The 17,369-nt window shown below is 38.6% G+C and overlaps 2 protein-coding genes across 2 annotated transcripts in view; one reads left to right on the forward strand and one right to left on the reverse strand.

The window, feature by feature from the left end:
* The window catches only part of strn3 (striatin, calmodulin binding protein 3), a 24,999-nt gene extending 16,558 nt beyond the window's left edge, over positions 1-8,441 (forward strand). Inside the window, exons 8-16 of the mRNA XM_066673409.1 lie at positions 634-770; positions 3,272-3,447; positions 3,578-3,625; positions 3,771-3,892; positions 4,187-4,354; positions 4,739-4,879; positions 5,662-5,769; positions 6,007-6,093; positions 6,688-8,441. Coding sequence (XP_066529506.1) covers positions 634-770; positions 3,272-3,447; positions 3,578-3,625; positions 3,771-3,892; positions 4,187-4,354; positions 4,739-4,879; positions 5,662-5,769; positions 6,007-6,093; positions 6,688-6,857 — 1,157 coding nt within the window. The 3' untranslated portion in view covers positions 6,858-8,441. The remainder of the gene's footprint in view (positions 1-633; positions 771-3,271; positions 3,448-3,577; positions 3,626-3,770; positions 3,893-4,186; positions 4,355-4,738; positions 4,880-5,661; positions 5,770-6,006; positions 6,094-6,687) is intronic.
* Positions 8,442-9,934: 1,493 nt separating this feature from the next.
* coch (coagulation factor C homolog, cochlin (Limulus polyphemus)) lies at positions 9,935-17,119 on the reverse strand. The gene is made up of 9 exons (XM_066673413.1): positions 16,917-17,119; positions 14,999-15,132; positions 13,117-13,185; positions 12,980-13,036; positions 12,735-12,882; positions 12,532-12,635; positions 12,171-12,397; positions 11,545-12,061; positions 9,935-10,987 (listed from the first exon to the last, which is right to left on the reverse strand). The coding sequence occupies exons 1-9, from the start codon at positions 17,057-17,059 to the stop codon at positions 10,815-10,817; spliced, it is 1,572 nt and encodes a 523-aa protein (XP_066529510.1). The 5' UTR covers positions 17,060-17,119; the 3' UTR covers positions 9,935-10,814.
* Between the last annotated feature and the right edge of the window lie 250 nt (positions 17,120-17,369).

A 17,369-nucleotide genomic window follows, 5' to 3' on the forward strand; every position in this document is an offset into this window, starting at 1 on the left:
CAAGCTAGGGGTGTTGGTCAAAACATAGGGTAGTTATGGTGAGTCTATTTGAATTTAAAGGGGTGGGGGGCAAATGTAGGACATGGCCCTCCTCCTTTTACAAAACCCATTTCAGAAGTGTTCATGAAATAAAAAAGAATCTGTGGTTTGTTCATTCTCTTGACCCTTCATTTAACTGACACAAGAACAAAGAAAAGAACTTCACTACACTTTGTAAACAGATTTTACAGAAGAGTCATGTTACACCATTCAACAATAAACTTGTACATAAACAATAAACCCATAAAATGACCATTCACTAAGAATTCTTTTCTTAGGCTTTGTAAGCAAACATGGGCTGTGGTTCAACACTGAATTTTTTTTAAACAATTTAAGAGATTTCAGATAGAACATTTATCTGTGCAAGATTGCAGTGAATTTAGGTCTTTCACCATCTGCCACATATAATATTAAGAAAATATTCAGGAATTCCAGGGAAAATCTATCTTTGTGGGACAAGGCTGGAAGCCCTTCACTTCAAGCAGCAGTATGGATAAATGAGCAAAAAGTACATTGTACCGAAAAAATCTGTCTGAAAATGTGACACCTGACTTTTCGTTTATTGCTCTCTAACTATTTCCCTCTTGGGCGTAGCTGAACCACTGCCATTTCCGTCTGGAGGGGGGAAGTCCTTTATCATGGGCTCAGATGATGTGTTGGAAAGCGTGTTGGGCCTCGGGGACCTTGCTGACCTGACTGTGTCCAACGATGAAGCTGATTACAGCTACGATGTAAGTGTCTCAATATGCCTTGTATACTTTTTTATGGTGTTTCTCCTATCAGAAAAAATTAGTATTAGTATTTCCTCTGTTCTTAGTAAATAAGTTGACTGCAGCAGCAAAGTATTTGATAGTTTCTTAAAGGTGCAGTACATGATTTTATACCCATACATTTTGTAAAATTCAGAGAATGTATCCTCCCCTTTCGCTAGCTTTCCTGTTTGTTTGTGAGCTGGAAAAGGTCCAGTGTTTGTACGCTGCGGTCCTAGCTCAGTAAATTGGTAAACAAATGAAGTGGCTTGGGCAGCACCACAAAACACCCTTCAAACCAACCAGGAGGCGTTCATGATTGTGCACAGGACTGTATCCTTGTCCATCGCCAGCTTTGATGCTCCATCTCCCTGACACTGGCTCTGCGTCTCCATCTCTCAGTTGCTTGCTCCAGCACGCTCGCCCTTCCATTGCCCCCTCAGACATGGCCAAAAAATGTATCTGGAATGTTGAAAGGCTCAAAAAGGGATGAAGCTGTAGTTCTTTTCCTGTTCGATATATTGGTAAAATAGACTTATGTTTGCTGTTTCACAGATGCAGCTATTCAATAATTTAAGGTGAAATGGACTCCCAAATTACAGAGATTGTAGTTACATTTGCATAAAAGCCGGCACCTACAGAGTGTGGTACCAAACTAAACAGCACAAGTTACAAATGTGCTTTGGTGGTAAGTTAAACAGTGAATAAATGCTCATGGGCTAGTTCAAATTGAACCATGAAAAACTGTTACAGTCAGATTCTAATTAAAACATACAGGTCCACCTTTTATGAAAATAATAATAATAATAATGATGATAAAAAATGCAAACTCGAACCTAGCAACGCTCCATGTTCTGAATGAGCACAAACGGTAGGGGTGAGTATGATTTGGTGTGAGAACAGAAGTTCTCCAGTATGGTATACTTTACTTTAATCCCAGCCTAAATCTCCTTTACTAATAGAAACACTAGATAAGTTGCTTGCCCCAGTACATTACATAGCTGTTGCATTCACCCCTTAGTTAATGTATTTTATGCTAATGAACACTTGTCAGTTGTTGTCAAGCTTATACTTTCATAATTCTAAAGTAATATATAATGGTTATTTATTTATTATTTATCTTTAATGCTTGTAAGTTTCTTTAAATTTATAGGGGCACACATGTCAGACCAGACAAGCTTTCACTGGTTCACTGGTTGTCCTTCTTTGACCTGTTGCTCTGGAGATACTCTGACCACAACGGTTCTCCCTTGTCAAAAACCCTCTGTCCATTTTTCAGGCTTTCATCACACTCAAATTCAAGAACTGACTGTTCTACCTAATATACATGCCACTCCTTTACAGGTGCCATTGTTATGAAATAGATGAGGGTTACCAACTTCAACTGTCAGTAATTTTGTGGCGTGTGTGAAAATATTAGAATATTGTGAATACATTTTTATTTGTTTATAATTTATTTAAAAATAAACTCATTTTGTATTCATTCACGCAAAGTGACATATTTTTTCAGGTTATTTTTCCCATCTCAAAGCTTTTTTCAAGGCTAATTCTTTTGTCTTTTTTTGTCAGAATAACTTTGGTTATTTGGGTTAATAGTCATCTGGGTCATTGGGAGCAGCCATGGCTTTTGGATAGGGAAGTGAGCTTGAGGCCGGAGAGATGCCTTGTTCAATTCCCAGGACCGGCAGGAAAACATTAATCCACAGCTGTAGTGCCCTTGAGTAAGACACCTAACCACCAAACTGCTCCCTGAGTGCAGAGGTGGTTGGCAGCCCACTGATCCAGTTGTGTATGAGTTCATTGCTCCTAGGTTGTGAAGAATTGCTCATTAGCATCTGTTTGTTTGTTCACTGCCATGGATTGCTTAAATGCTGAGAGGAATTTCCCTAAGGGGATTAATAAAGGTTTCTCTTCTTCATTTATACACTCACTACTTGATTAGGGCTCAATTGCTATGTATTACTGTGTCAGTGCAGCATGGCACGGAGGCAATCATCTTATGGCACTGCTGAGATGTTACTGAACCTCAGGTTGCTTTAATGGTGGCCTCTGGAACATTTGTATTGCTGGGTCAGGTGTTTCTCACTTTCATCATGTCAGTACCCTATAGATTCCCTTTGTGGCTTGTGAAGTCCTCCCAAGTTCAGTAACATTTTTTAGATGCACATTTTTGTTTCATTTATTATTTGGAGTGCTTCACTAGATATTGCACAAAAAGTAGGAAACTAATAAAGGAGCATATTTAGGGACGCACGAGAGCATTCTTGGCTCAGTTCCTCTGACTAATTCTGGGACAGTCAGTATCAACTGACCTAGAAATGACTTTCCCTCAAATGTCGCATTCTATTTCACTTCGTCAGTTTTCTAAGTCTACTGCTCTTGAGGCACACTATTGACCCATGGTCACAGGACTTGCCATTTCCAGGTTTCATTTCACAGTTGTTAAAATGCGCTTCCCCCTCCACCCTATCTTCTATTTTTAGCTGCCAGCCAATAAGGACGCGTTCAGGAAGACATGGAATGCGAAGTATACCCTGCGCAGCCACTTTGATGGAGTGCGTGCCTTGGCCTTCCATCCTGTTGAACCAGTGCTGGTCACAGTCTCAGAAGACCACACACTAAAGTTGTGGAACCTGCAGAAGACAGTTCCAGCCAAAAAGCAAGTGGTCTTTAGTAAATTCAGTAATGCTGAGTGGGGTGGGTTTGATGGAGCTGTATGAAAGATTTGGCTTCATATATATATAATGTTTGTATGATATATATTTCTTTTTTTATGTATTGACTTCTAGAAGTGCCTCGTTTGATGTGGAGCCCATATACACATTCAGAGCACATGTGTAAGTGCTGTATTCCTCAATCTTCATGTCACTAAATCTATGATTTGCTTTGTTTAATGGCCTAATAAGAAAAGTGCAACCTGATGTTTTCATCCTCAGCTCAGGTTAGGTTTTGTGAAAATTAGTTTTATGTTTTATTCCATAGTGGACCAGTGCTTTCACTGGCTATTACAGCAAGTGGAGAGCAGTGCTTTAGCGGTGGTATTGACTCAACAATTCAGTGGTGGAACGTCCCCAGCTCTAACGTAGACCCTTATGACACATACGGTAAGGAAATTCATGGGTAATGCTTTCTTTGCAGTTTGTCATAATCTCCTCATAGAAACTGCAGGTTGTCTTTAGTGGGATAAAGATTGTCCACAAGTGGGTGCTGTTAGCTCTTATGTCTATTCTTAAGAGTCTGTGTCTCTTTGTTGGTTTAATATGGTTTAAATATCTTGCTTATTTGAAAGGTAATTTAAAAAATAGAGTGCAGCAGTAACATCATTTCTTAGTATTCAAAATGGCTGGAATTGAAACTTTTTGGCAATGTTTTACTTGAATATGTCTTTTTGTGTGTAGATCCCAGTGTTTTGGCTGGCACGTTACTTGGACACACTGATGCTGTTTGGGGACTGGCCTACAGCGGAATCAAAAACCGACTTTTGTCCTGTTCTGCTGATGGAACTGTCAAGTTGTGGAACCCTCAGGAGAAATCGCCATGCATCTGTACATTTAATTCAGAGAGAGGTAAAAAAGTCTTGCTCAGGTTTTTTTTATTATTATTATTTTTTTTTTTTATTTATTTTAATCAACTTATTGATGTCAGTATTCCTTTAAACATTTCTTAAAGCTTTCACATAGCCCTGAAACGGATGCATGGAGATTAGGCTATTCTGATCATAAGACTAGTCTTAGATATTTCTGTGATGACAGCTGTGACTAAGTTTACTGATGTTGTGCTTGAAGCTCCATTCTTTATTTAAGCTGTCAAACAGGGGATGCAAATGCAAAACTTTGTCAGCTGGATATGAAACATTCATAATAAGAATATTGAAATGATAGATGCAACATTGTGACGGCAAAATTTGATATGTTGTGTTGTTTACATTTGTGGTTTTATCTGTTTTGCAGAACATGGTATTCCCACATCAGTAGATTTTAACGGTTGTGATCCAGCGTACATGGTGGCCTCTTATAACACCGGCACGGCTGTCATCTACGATCTGGAAACCTCTCAATCTGTTGTGGACTTTTCGGCACAGAAAGAGAATAGTAAGAACTACATGTCCAGCCACAAAATCTTTAAAATTGCAGTGCTGTCTTATGACCTGTTTCTAAAGCAGGGTTGGTCAACCTATCAGACAATAAGAACCTGAAAAAAAAACTGATTACTACTGCCATACTACAGCAATCGCAATATCTCATGACAATCACAAACTGAGTCGCAAAAAAAGTCTACTCACACGAGTTTCAATTTTGGGAGTCAACTCTTTACTATCTTTATTCACAGCAACGGCAGTTAAATAAAGTCCAAGTAATCAAAGACACTGCTCAGCAGAACAGCTTTGGAACCAGACTCTGAAAATAACTGGATATTTCAGAGCAGTATCTGCCCCAGGTGTGAGGACGAAAGTGTGTGTTTTAATGTGTTTTTATTCAACAATCTGCACACACACTAAAGGAAAACCCTTATTCCACCCCAGGAAGTCCTGCAACACAGCCTCGGACACTGTGGAGGCTTCTGTTTGCCATGTGTAAAATTATTTCAGAGTGTGGTTCTAGATCTATCCAGCTGAGGACCGTCGTTTCATGTTTTTATTCTCTTTACAAATCAGAAACAGGGTGTTTCTCTTTTTCCATTGTCCCATTTCAAAATGAAAAAATGTCCACGGATTGGCCACCCCTGCACTATAGTAGTTGTACATTAGAAGCAAGCTCTAAGTTCTGAAAACAGAGTAATAGCATTTATTTAAAATGGGAGAACTAGAGGGATTTGCTGCCAAATTTTCACAAATATCTGGGAATGGAGCTTGATGTATTCTCCTTTCTTGCAGCTGTTCCATTTGGGAGTCACATTAATAAAGTTGTTAGTCATCCCACTCTGCCAGTCACAATCACAGCGCATGAGGACAGACACATCAAATTCTTTGACAATAAATCAGGTTGGTCTATTTTGAGCTTTTTAATCTTATAAAAGATTAGTGTATTTTATAGAATGTGTTTCGCTTCCTGTCACCAGGGTTCAAAATGTTCTGTTTGACTTTTCGGACATTATTGTTTTTAGGGATAATCAGAAATGCAGTTTTGATCACAATGATAAATACATCAAGTGTTTGGATTTTTTTTGCCATTTAATTAAAAAGCATTTTTTGTAAACTTGCCCTTATTGTTCCATTCAGGTAAAATTATCCATACTATGGTGGCTCACTTGGATGCCGTCACCAGTCTTGCAGTGGATCCTAATGGCATCTACCTTATGTCTGGAAGTAAGTGCCCATGCTGCTGTTTACCATGCTCACTTGCCAAACATTTTTAAGCGATCAGCTTTGAACTGAGTATTCTTCTCCAAGCTTATTGAGTTGTCCTAAGTTGTTGTGCTGTTAAAAAGGAGTCATTACTGGCTTTACTTGTCTTGGAGGAACCATGTGTTAGCCTTTGTCCTCCAAGAGGGAGATGTAGCTAGTGGGTTGAACTAGCAGTGGTGGTTTAAGGTGGTTTCCATCCACTGCACTTTTGGATGATCAGGGGTGGCGTAGAAACGAGGGAGATGGACAGATCTGAGTGGGTTTTTGCTTTGATCTGAATATTTTTACAGTCAAAAATACACTTTATTTTTCAAAAAGCTTGTAATTAATTTGATGGGGCCTCTGTATGGTTTCTGTCAAATATTTTTAATGTTTTGATAGGAAAGTAAAATCCTGTGTGCTCTCTGGCTTTTGTAAAGTGCTTTATATGTGTACAATACTCTGCATATGCACTAAAATAAGAAGCTCGGATGGTGCTGGTATGAAAACAGAGTGGTCTTAAAGCGCAGAGTAGAGAGTAAAGGAAGGTTTCATTCTTTTGACTCTCTTTCACAGGTCATGACTGTTCCATTCGGCTGTGGAACCTGGACAGTAAAACGTGTGTACAGGAAGTCACTGCTCACAGGAAGAAGTCAGACGAGTCCATATACGATGTTGCCTTCCACCCATCTAAGGCATATATAGGGAGTGCGGGTGCTGATGCCCTGGCCAAAGTGTTTGTATAGAACAGTCCTCAAGAAAGCTTAAGCAAACTCACCCTCACAATCAGACTTTAAGAGAAAGATTCAACTGATTCACTGCCTTGCTTAACAGGAGTAGCATTTCTTACACTACAGTGAAGCGGCCTCCGCCATGCATCCTCGCCACCGAAGGCACGCGCGACGTCTTCAGGTGCCATGTAGTGGACTGTTGGTTTAACGAGGCCTGCTTGGGGTGCCCACTTAGTTTTAATCTTTTGTTTTTCTTCAAAATTAAAAACACAACAAAAAAAAAAAAGCATTTAACTGTACTTTCCTGTAAGTCGGAGCTGGAGTTATACCAGTGTTTGTCTTCTTTTGACTGGGTTTGAAATGAGCTGAGAACGTGTACTGTAGGTATGTTTCAATAACCGTTATTGTGCTCGTCAGAAGGTCATCAGTAACTGCGATGTGGGCAAGCTGCACCAGAGGATCTAAAACCTCCCGTTGCACGGAGCCACAAGCAGATATCTGGCCTCACGTGTTGCCCTCTTGACGTTCATGTAGCGTTACATTAAACAAAAATGAATAAATAAATAGAAAAGACCTTCAGAAAGAACAATTCAGCTCAATCAACTTCATACCTTAGCATTAGCTTCATGACATTTTGTGTAAAAAAGAAAAAAAAAAGTATAGTTTTTATAATCCTTTTTATATAAATGAAGACTGTCAACAGTGCTGAAGACATTTTTAAAAGGAAGAAAAGGGAGCCCTTCATTTTGACCCTCTCTAACCCTTCAAAACAGACCCTGCATCACTGTCAGCCCCTGATGAGTCCCGCCATTATGAATGCTACTGTCTGATGTCGCTGTAATATTGTTTTATCACATTATGGAAATACTAAATGATAGTAGAAGCACAGTCCGTTTTGCCTTGAAAGCTCCTTAGGTTACCGACAAATAAACTTACAGCATCCTATCACTATGTGATGTTTTTGTACATCTTACTGTAACTGAGTTTATTTATCACAGGTTAAGCAACTGAACGCTATTGGCCTATTATTTATTTCACTGTTTTGAGGTAGTCTTAGCCTCTTTTGTAAAACGTGTGCAGCCCAAGGATGATTGATAGTTTGGGCTCTTAAAAAATGGAATTCAAAAAGTTAGGTTTTTCTCTTTTTAAGATGTAATTTTGGCTGAAAATGAGGTTGAAATTGACTTCATATTCTAGCAGAATAGTGCTTTGAAGCATGGGGAGATTATTTTAATTTTTTTTTCCTGTATTCCATTTTTATAAGTTAAGGGATCTGGATAGCTAGTTTGAATCACAATTCTAAGTTGTTATTCTGTCCCTACATTTTATCCTGTTTTATTTTCAAACATACAATTTATGGTGTAACTGAAGACCTTTCTGTTTGTGTAATGCATGATTAATACATAAAGTATATTTTCTAGTCTTCCCAAAAAAAGGAAAAAAAAACCCGATAAGTTTGAAGATGTTTTGATGAGTTTTGTAAGTTTTTTTGATTTACAAACTACGGATTAGCAGATTTTAATGATTGTACCACATAGCAAAATACAACTGTTGAAAAGTAATGTATATAAAATGTCTATAATAAATATTAAATGGTGTACCTGTATATGCAAACCTGTTCCATGCTTTGATAATCGGCAATATATATATATACACGTGTTTAGTGATTAGCTACCAGTCAAGGAAAGTAAAAAAAAAAAAGAAACGGATATTAAACGCGTTTAGGAGTTTTAGTGTGCACGTTTTTTTCTGCATTGATGTTTCTTGATCTTGAAGATAAATGCTAAGAAAAGAGATTTATGAGAAAGTCCTTAAATGCAGTTCTCCAAAAAACTACTCTTTTTATTTTCTTCTGTAGGCAATTTATAATGAAGAATTTTCATCCTGTATTTTACAGTTAATAGCAGTTGATAGCAAACTTGGCAAAAAGAAGAATCAAGCCAAGCATTCAAAAATGTAAGTAAACAAGAGCTGGAAGAGGAAGTGGAGGGGGGAAAAACAGATTCGAGTTAGCCATTATTTGGCTTGAACAGTGCTTTAAAAACAATTAGCCATTTTAATCTCATTAAATTAGCTAGAAGACTCGAAGTGTGGGGCTTTCATAAGGTTAAGAAAATAGTTAAGCACATGCCTATTTAAGAGTATCAACTTTTCTTAAAATATTTAAGAGAAGATTAAGCAAAAAAAAAAACAATTCTTAAGATTTTTCAAGAATAACTAATCTTAACTTTTTTCTTAAGCATGGAATTAAGAAAATAAAAATTAAGAACAATTTCTTTCTTAAGACACTTTTGTGAATCCAGCTCCTGATCCACAGCGTTCAGGACCTCAGACTGAAAGACAGAAAGTCATCTTCCAACAATACTATGACCCTAAATGCGCACCCAAGACAACACAAGAGTAGCCAGGAACAAGTCTGTGAATGTCTTTCAGTGGCCAGCCAGAGTCCTGACTTGAACCCAGTCAAACCTCTCTGGAGAGACTTGAAAAGGGCTGTCCACCGACTGTTCCCATTCAACCTGACAGAGCTTGAGAGGATCTGCAAAGAAGAATGGCAGAAAAATCCCCAAATCCAGGGGTGTATTCACTGGGGCCTCATGCTCAAGAGGACTGGAGGCTGTCATTGCTGCCAAAGGTGCTTCAAGTAAATACTGAGTAAAGGGTCTGACTACTTATGTCAAAGCAATATTTCAGTATTGCGTTTTCAGTACATTATCAAAAAAAACATTAGTTCTGTTTTCACTTTAATTGTGGCGTATTGAGTGCAGAATTATTTTTAGCACAAAGCCGCAGCATAAAATGTGCAGAAGTGAAAGGGTCTGATGTTGTGAATACTTTGTACATATGGTCAGTGTTCCACAAAAATAGATTATATCTGGGACAAAAAATGTATTGAATCTGCTTGCCTCAAATTTTCAAATGCAGCCACAGTTTAATGAGCAACAACTGGTCGTCTTGTAAAAATACCTTGTCCTTTATTGTGAGTTGAAGTAATAAATTAAATAGAAATGTACAATCACTCTAAAGCCCCCATCCCACCCTTCTCCCTTTGCAAAGCATGCATATAGATGAGTATAAAAACAAACACTTAATAATACATGAAAGCATAATTCAAGCCAAAAAATACGTGATGGGGAAAAAACATTTACTGCAAATAGTCATTCTCAACATCACAAATCCAGATACATGTACTGTGACCGAAGCACTCCCATACAATACGTGAAATAGATATTACGAAATCATGTGACCCAGAAACAAAACAGCTGTGTGCACATACTACAGTGCTTGTGTATGTTTATCTAGCACAGAGAGCAGTACTTGATATAACCAAGACATCTGAGCTCTAAAGTATTCTCTCTGGTTTTCTGTCCTACAAGTGACATACACAGAGAACTCTAATGTCAGCTTTCTCAGCTTCACTTTAGTCAATAGCGGTCACTAGTGCAGAGCTCTCCTGTGCAGTCAAACCCTTTTCTCACCATCTAGATCGATACTGAAGATGCTCCGTTTCAACAACAAAATAAGATGTATATTTTCCTAAAACATAAGGACAAGGTCTCAAGTAAGGTCAAGTAATTAAACTTTACATTGTTAAAGAGGGTTATGGGGTTTTAGATACATATTAAACAGACTACGTTTGGATCAAGCACACCTCTAAAGTATACAATCATGCACACTTCTCCCATCCATACAAAATGACACAAGGGCTGTCCCTGCACAGAGAAGTGTTTTGGAAGAAAAGGAAAAGAAAAAAAAAAAACACGCAAAATACTGCTGTTTTATTCTAGTATGCATAAAAATCATCAAACAAGACCACACCACAACATGACCCATTTCTTTTTTGTCTTTCTTTGTTTCTTTCTTTTTCTTTCTTTCTCTCTTTTTCTTTCTTTTTTACTGCAATTATTTATTTCTTCTTTCTCCCACTTGCCAAAAACCTTTCTAAATTTCCCCGCCTTCCCTGACACATTTCTAATTGACCTCGGTGAAGTCTCTGCACATCGCCCGCACAATTGGCTGCTCAAACTGCTCCAGGCCGGTGAACTCTCGTGTAAAAAAGGTGTGGGTGTCTTTGGGCTCGGATGCCATGGCCCTCAGGTCCTCCATTGGGGCCCAGGCCACCCCCACAGAGAACACTGTAATTCCTGTAAAGGAGGAAACATTGACAGGTCATGATGGCACTACTTACAACAGCTGGGTACATAAAACAGATGTGGATGTACGAGAATACAAGGCGTTGTCTTTTACACAAAATTAAGCTAAACCACCACCTTTTGTTGTACTTCCAGCCTGAACACATCTTACAGTTTCCTACAAGCTATTCATTTAATGTTTAATGTTTCTGAGAAAGCCTTTTAAGTTTAGTACAAGAAAAGGGTGGATGTTTGCCCTTTAGCATTCCATGCTAACGACACTGCTGTCCATATTTGGTACAAAGATATTTCATGTTGATTTCAGAAATTGTAGTGGATAACAGATTTCAGGGGGGTGGAGGTTGGTGGGGTGGTTTCCTACCCTCCTTGAAAGGTTACATAATGTAGTTTCTGCCATGTTGAGCCCAGATTAGCAACGACAAAAGCTCTCCTCCCCTATTACAGCTCCGTGCATCACCACGATGATTTTGAAGCTGTAATTTTAATGTAAAAATACTGCCTAGTGTTCCTAGTGTATACCTGCTTTTGGCTGTCTACTAATTACTCACCCGCTCTTTGAGCAGCAATCGCTGGCCCTCTGACATCATCATAAGACTGGCCGTCAGTTACGATGATGAGGAACTTCCTGCCTAAGCCCATGGTACGGGGCTGGAAGAGATTCTCTACGGCATAGGTGATGGCATCTCCAGTAGCTGTACCACCACTCATATATGGGATGTTCTGGATGGCCTTCAAGGCGTCATCTTTTCTTGTGTGCTCATTGAAGCCAAATTCCAACCTCTGGTCATAGGTGAACTGGATGGCCCCAACGCGTGATCCAATGTCTGAGATGTCAAAGTTACGGGCAATGGAGCTTAGGAGGCTTAGAACCAGTCGGAAGTTGGCATCACCCACGCTGCTGGAGCCATCGATCAGGAAGCCCAGATTGACTGAGTTATAGCAGGTCTTGCTGCAGAGCAGTTGGTCAATGGAGCAGAGCTTCTGAGCTAGTGGCTTTACAAACTTGTTTGTGCTGAACCAGCTGGGCATGGTCATAGTGAAGAATCCGTTGTCTTTGCAGACAGCCTGCAAGACACAGATTCTTATAATTTTTTTAAAGACTATTTCCTATTTCTTTAAATAGGAAGACATAATGCTCATGCTCCTTTAATCCCTTCTCTCCTTAGATACTTACTTTCCTCATGAAGTCCTGATCCCTCACCAATCCCATCTCCTCAGGTATAGGTTTGGCCACAGACACCAGAAACACATTTATACCAGATTCTCTGGCCATTACTGCTGCGTCCTCCAGGTTGTCAGAGGGCCATCCGTCAATAAAGGCCACAATAATCCGTGGATGACCCCTTCGCACACCATACTCAGGATTGAAGAAGTTCCTCACTGTGTGTAATATAGCCTTGCCTGTACAGAGAATAAAACTACAGATTAGTTTTGTGTAGTTTCATATTAATTGGTCTGCTATCAAGTTGTAAATAGCTTCTTTATGCAAATGATGATAATTTACAATGTGAAGTTTTGAAAATAGAATTACACACCTGTATTGGTGTTGCCCCCAATGTAAGAAATCTCTTTCAGGGCAAAAATGACATCTTTAGGCATACTATAATTGCCTAGGAAAAATTCGATCCGAGGAGTCTCACTGGAAAGATAGATATAAAATTGTATCAAAAATTGCAGCTTGTGTCATCAGATTAAAAGTTTGAGGGTCATCAAGTAAGCAGAAAGACTTGCTATACACCTTGTTTGCACCACCCCCACACGTGGTCCATCTGGTCCGATTTTTAGCATTGCTGCCAATCTACCAATAAAGTTCTTCTGCAGATTGAAGCGCCGTTGGCCTATGTGGTAGCTGCTGTCCAGCAGCACAGCAATATCTACTTGGCATTCTGTAATGACATTAAAGTTACAATATTAATGAAAAAAGACCAGAAAAAGAGTCCTTTTGAATCTGATGTGTAAATTTACCGGTCAAAATGGACAAACCTCGGTTTTCTGGCATTGTAGGTTTTTTTGGTGCCTTCTTTACAGGCTTCTTCACGGCTTAAAAAAGAATTATCGATCAAGTTTAGGCTGTAAGTATGGAAAATGTTCTTATCTAAAATCTATCCTTGTATTGTTACCTGTTCCAGGCACTGGGATGGCAGAGCTGCTTGTTTGGCTCGATACTTCCATGGGTGAGCTGATAGTTCCTGAGAAAGAGAATAGGATTCCTTTTTCAAGCTCAAATAAAAAGCCAATATCATATTTTTTATTGTATTTTTGTAGCCTACTTCTTACTTATGATATTTTCTTCTTTATTTACCATAAAAAGTCTAAAATTATTGTAGCCCAACCATTCTCCTTTTATCCATTTGAGAGGTCTATTTTGATGTTCTGCCCTTGTATTGTAACTTCTAGAAAAGCAGTCCAGGATGCAGCTGTTAGGATTAGGATTCAGGAATAAGGGGTCTGATAAAACAGCTGGTTGCTGTATAAGTAACATACTATACATGTATATGCACAGACTTTCATGATCACCAAATCATTAATTTGTTTGCTCATTTAAACCATTAAAAGTGGGCTGATTATACAGCTTGATTTCCATATATGTATGCTTTCAGATAACTTTGAAAGTATCCACCTGCCTGAGGAGGAATCCACATGCTTGCTGGCTACATATGCTAGACTTAAAAGCAAAATTTCTACATAATTTATGTCAAATATCCCCAATTCCCAAGTTTATATGATCTGAGCTCTGCAGAGAACTACAGCAGAAAAGGAAAAAAAAAGTATGTCTTTCCTAGTGGTGCAGTCTTTCAAGACATAATAAAGATATATTAAATGAGAGAGCAGCATAAAAATCCAAAACCACACAACCACAAAATTCCATGCTATAATTATGTCAGAATTAGAACACTATTAGTAATAATAATGATCTGAAATGAAAGGTATTATAGGCTAATAAATAGGTAGTTGCTACACTTTTCTGTAGTAACAGTTTCTCTGAAGACGAATTCAGATATGAACATTAATAAATCAAGTTGGCTGGTTAGTTCTGGATCGCAAAATCCATTCCAGCCCTACCCAAAAATGCCAACTCCATTCACATATCTGACTTTAAGCATGGTGCCATTAAAGTCATGTGCAGTTGTTCAAGAGCATCTATTTTCATTTTAACCTTTTCTATGGTGATTTCAAAAATTAAGTGTATTAAAGGAGTGGATGTTTCCCTTTAAAATTACAGCTTCAAAATCATTGTGAAGCTGTTATAGAGAGGAAAAAGAGCTTCAGTTTTTCTACTCTGGGTTCAGCACCGCAGAAACTGTATTATGTAACTTATAGTGGTGGGTAGGAAACCTTCCCCTTCTTCACTGACTTTAGTACACTGCTGTAAATGTGAAATACTCTTTGCAACTGTAGGGAGCACAGATACCCGATGTTATCTGGTGTTACTTTAAAGGTTTGACATATAAACCATGTGTGAAACTGTGCCTTATTCCCTATATAGTGAATAATATATTTACTGACAATTAAGAAATAATATAATATATTCACTATATAGTGTTCCACCATTTTGTAGCTAGTATCTGAAAACATAGTTTGCAGTGTACTCAAACAATCCCACAACACACCGCAAAAAGTAGTCATCAGCCTATTTATACTAGTGGATGTCGAATACCCATAATACACTGTGTTGTTTGGTAAAAACCCACATGATGTGGTGTCCTCCTGATTTCAGATCCTCTTATCTATTAGTAATATACGTAATAATGAATAGGGAGACATTTCGGACAAAGTCATAGTGTATGCAATAAATATGTATTTGTAAAGGATATTTAGGCCAAGTATTAAACATTTTTCTCTACGAAGTGTATGTATATGTTTGATATTCTGTGTAAATTTCAGGCTTGAATTATGCCCCAAGAGGCTCTCAGTGATTTTGACGGTTTGGTGTTTATGTTTGAAATATAATCTCCTGCTTGTTCAGTGTAGAGTCTTTAGAGGGTGAGCGTCGCCACCTACTGGCCACAGTGAAGGAGGAAGACCAGCGTGAGATGGACTGGGACTGGACTCCGTGAGAGTAGGAGCTGAGGTAGTTGGTCCTTCCTGGCATTTTGTGGATCTCCAGAGGCCCTCCGGAAACTCCGATAATCCCCCTGAGAGAGGGACGGACAACTGTTCACTGACAGGGGCTTAAACACATACATTCTGATCAAACGTCGACATGCTGAACGTGTGTATATAACTATAAACGTTATTTGTCACCTCCATTTTAATGGATTTAGCCTACTTCAGCAGTGTAAGCTATCACTAATACATTTTAGTTAAATGCTTATTTTGAAACTTGTCACACAAGTGTGAGCCTATCCTAAGGTTAAGAAATGATTTTTTTTCATACAAATTCCAGTTTGTATGGTTCTTAACAGAATATAAAAAAAATGAGGAAATTAAAATAATTCATTATTAGTCTTAAAATATTTCCTGAAATATGAAGAAACATTTATTTAGACACTTTTTAAACAGGCACATTTATCTGGTAAAATTACTCCAGTTTACCCTGAGCTCCCTGTGCTCCTTTTAAATACATTTACAGCTATAAAGGAACACTCTTACTTCACTTTTGTACACTTTGTTAGAAATGGGATAAAATTGTAATATGACGTGTGCTTCTGTTGGAGTATTAGTTTCCAGAACAGTTCATGTTATATGAGCCTCAGACTAAACAGCTCAGTCTGCTGCATTTAATGTTAACTTTCCTTTTCACAAAAACTTTCAAGCAGTACTTCTCACTGATATTCTTTGTAATTTCCATGTGAGGCCATTTGTGTTGATATTATAAAATTATTCATAAAACTCTGCTAATACTGTACAATTTCTTTCCGTTTTGTCAGCTCCATTGAACACATGGGTGCACTTGGTAGTTTATCTGTCACATTTTGTTACCCCACATTCACCCTGTTCTTGAACTGTCAGGGGCCACTACAGAGCACGTTATTATTTCTTGGGTGGTGGATCATTCTCAGTGCTGCAGTAACACGTGTGGGACTGGTAGGAGTGGATCAGACACAGCAGTGCTGCTGAGATTTAAAACACCTCAGTGTCTTTGCTGGACTAAGAATAGCCCTCTACCCAAAAATATTTAACCAACAGAATCCGGTGTGCAGCAATGTGTCCACTAATGAAAGACTAGAGGATGACAAACGAGGTAGGTGTGTCTAATATAGTGGAACGTGAGTGGGCATTGTGTTAAAAAAAAAAACTCTAACAGCACTGCTGTGTCCGATCCATTACTATAAGGGCAAAAAACACCAACACAACACCATCACCACCACCACATTCGTGTCAATGGCTCTGCACTGGTTCCAGCACAACACACATTAACATGCCAGCACCATATCAGTGTCACTGCAGTGCTGAGAATGATCCACCATCTGAATAATAGCCTACCTGTTCTCTGGTCCTGTGGCAGTCCTGGAAACTAAAGGACAGAGTGAAAGGAAGATAAAAAATATACAGTGCAATAGACTACAGTCTGTAATTGTTGGACTTCTAATTGCACCTTTTAGGTAAGCCGAGCAGATGAAACGGACAAGGAATGTAGAATATTAGATTATTAATTTATTTATTTATTTGGCCAGGCAGTGTTGTTCTATGGGGTGATTACCCAGACATGGATTAAGCTTTGTCCCATGTTTAATGGAAAATCACACTGCAAAATGCTGTGTAGTCCAGGTCTAGGCTTAATCCCTGTCTGGGTAGCCACCCCAAAGTGTTGAGATGGCTGGAACAAAAACTTGTGCTATCTGTCCACTACCAACGATCCTGGATTCTGTCCTTGTGCTCCTTTCTGGCTGTAATGATAGCTGATTGCAAGCTAATACAGTAGAGCAGTCAGCTTTTGGACTATTTGTTGTTGTTGTTTGTTAACAGTGTTCTGTACCTGTGCACTGCTGCTCCACAGACGCTGGATATGGATGCATAAACTCCAGAGCCAAACACAGACAGCTTCCACAAGGTGCAGTTCGCTGGACACAGCAGCAGATGAGCTGAGTCCGGCAGATCAACTGCTCGCGTCCCACACATGATGGGCACTGGAACTGAGTCGTAGGGGTTCAGCCACAGGACATGCAGGTGATGAACGGAATGGGGAAAAAATATTTACAATATAGCTTCATTAAATTAAGCACAAAAATTTGTTTATAATCCATGTCTTAAAAATATAGAGATGCTAAATAATATATGTTAAAGTCATATGCGCTCAAGCACCACTGGTCGAAAGACATTATCTTGTCAGTGAAAATAAGTACACACCCTCTACAGAACACACAGCACATTTTATATTTATATAAACTCAACAAATAAATTCACTACACTTAAAATAATAATAATTTAA

Source organism: Hoplias malabaricus, chromosome 1 (genome assembly GCF_029633855.1).
Source record: "Hoplias malabaricus isolate fHopMal1 chromosome 1, fHopMal1.hap1, whole genome shotgun sequence".
Lineage (NCBI taxonomy): Eukaryota > Metazoa > Chordata > Actinopteri > Characiformes > Erythrinidae > Hoplias > Hoplias malabaricus.

Excerpts from the sequence above, each read along its gene's own strand:
- coch (XM_066673413.1), bottom strand. The coding sequence starts at position 17,059 with ATGTGTGGGACGCGAGCAGTTGATCTGCCGGACTCAGCTCATCTGCTG. Across the intron at positions 12,398-12,531 it reads TGGGGGCAACACCAATACAG|GCAAGGCTATATTACACACA; the intron begins GTGTGTAATTCT and ends TTCTCTGTACAG. Across the intron at positions 10,988-11,544 it reads GATTGCTGCTCAAAGAGCGG|GAATTACAGTGTTCTCTGTG; the intron begins GTGAGTAATTAG and ends CCTCCTTTACAG.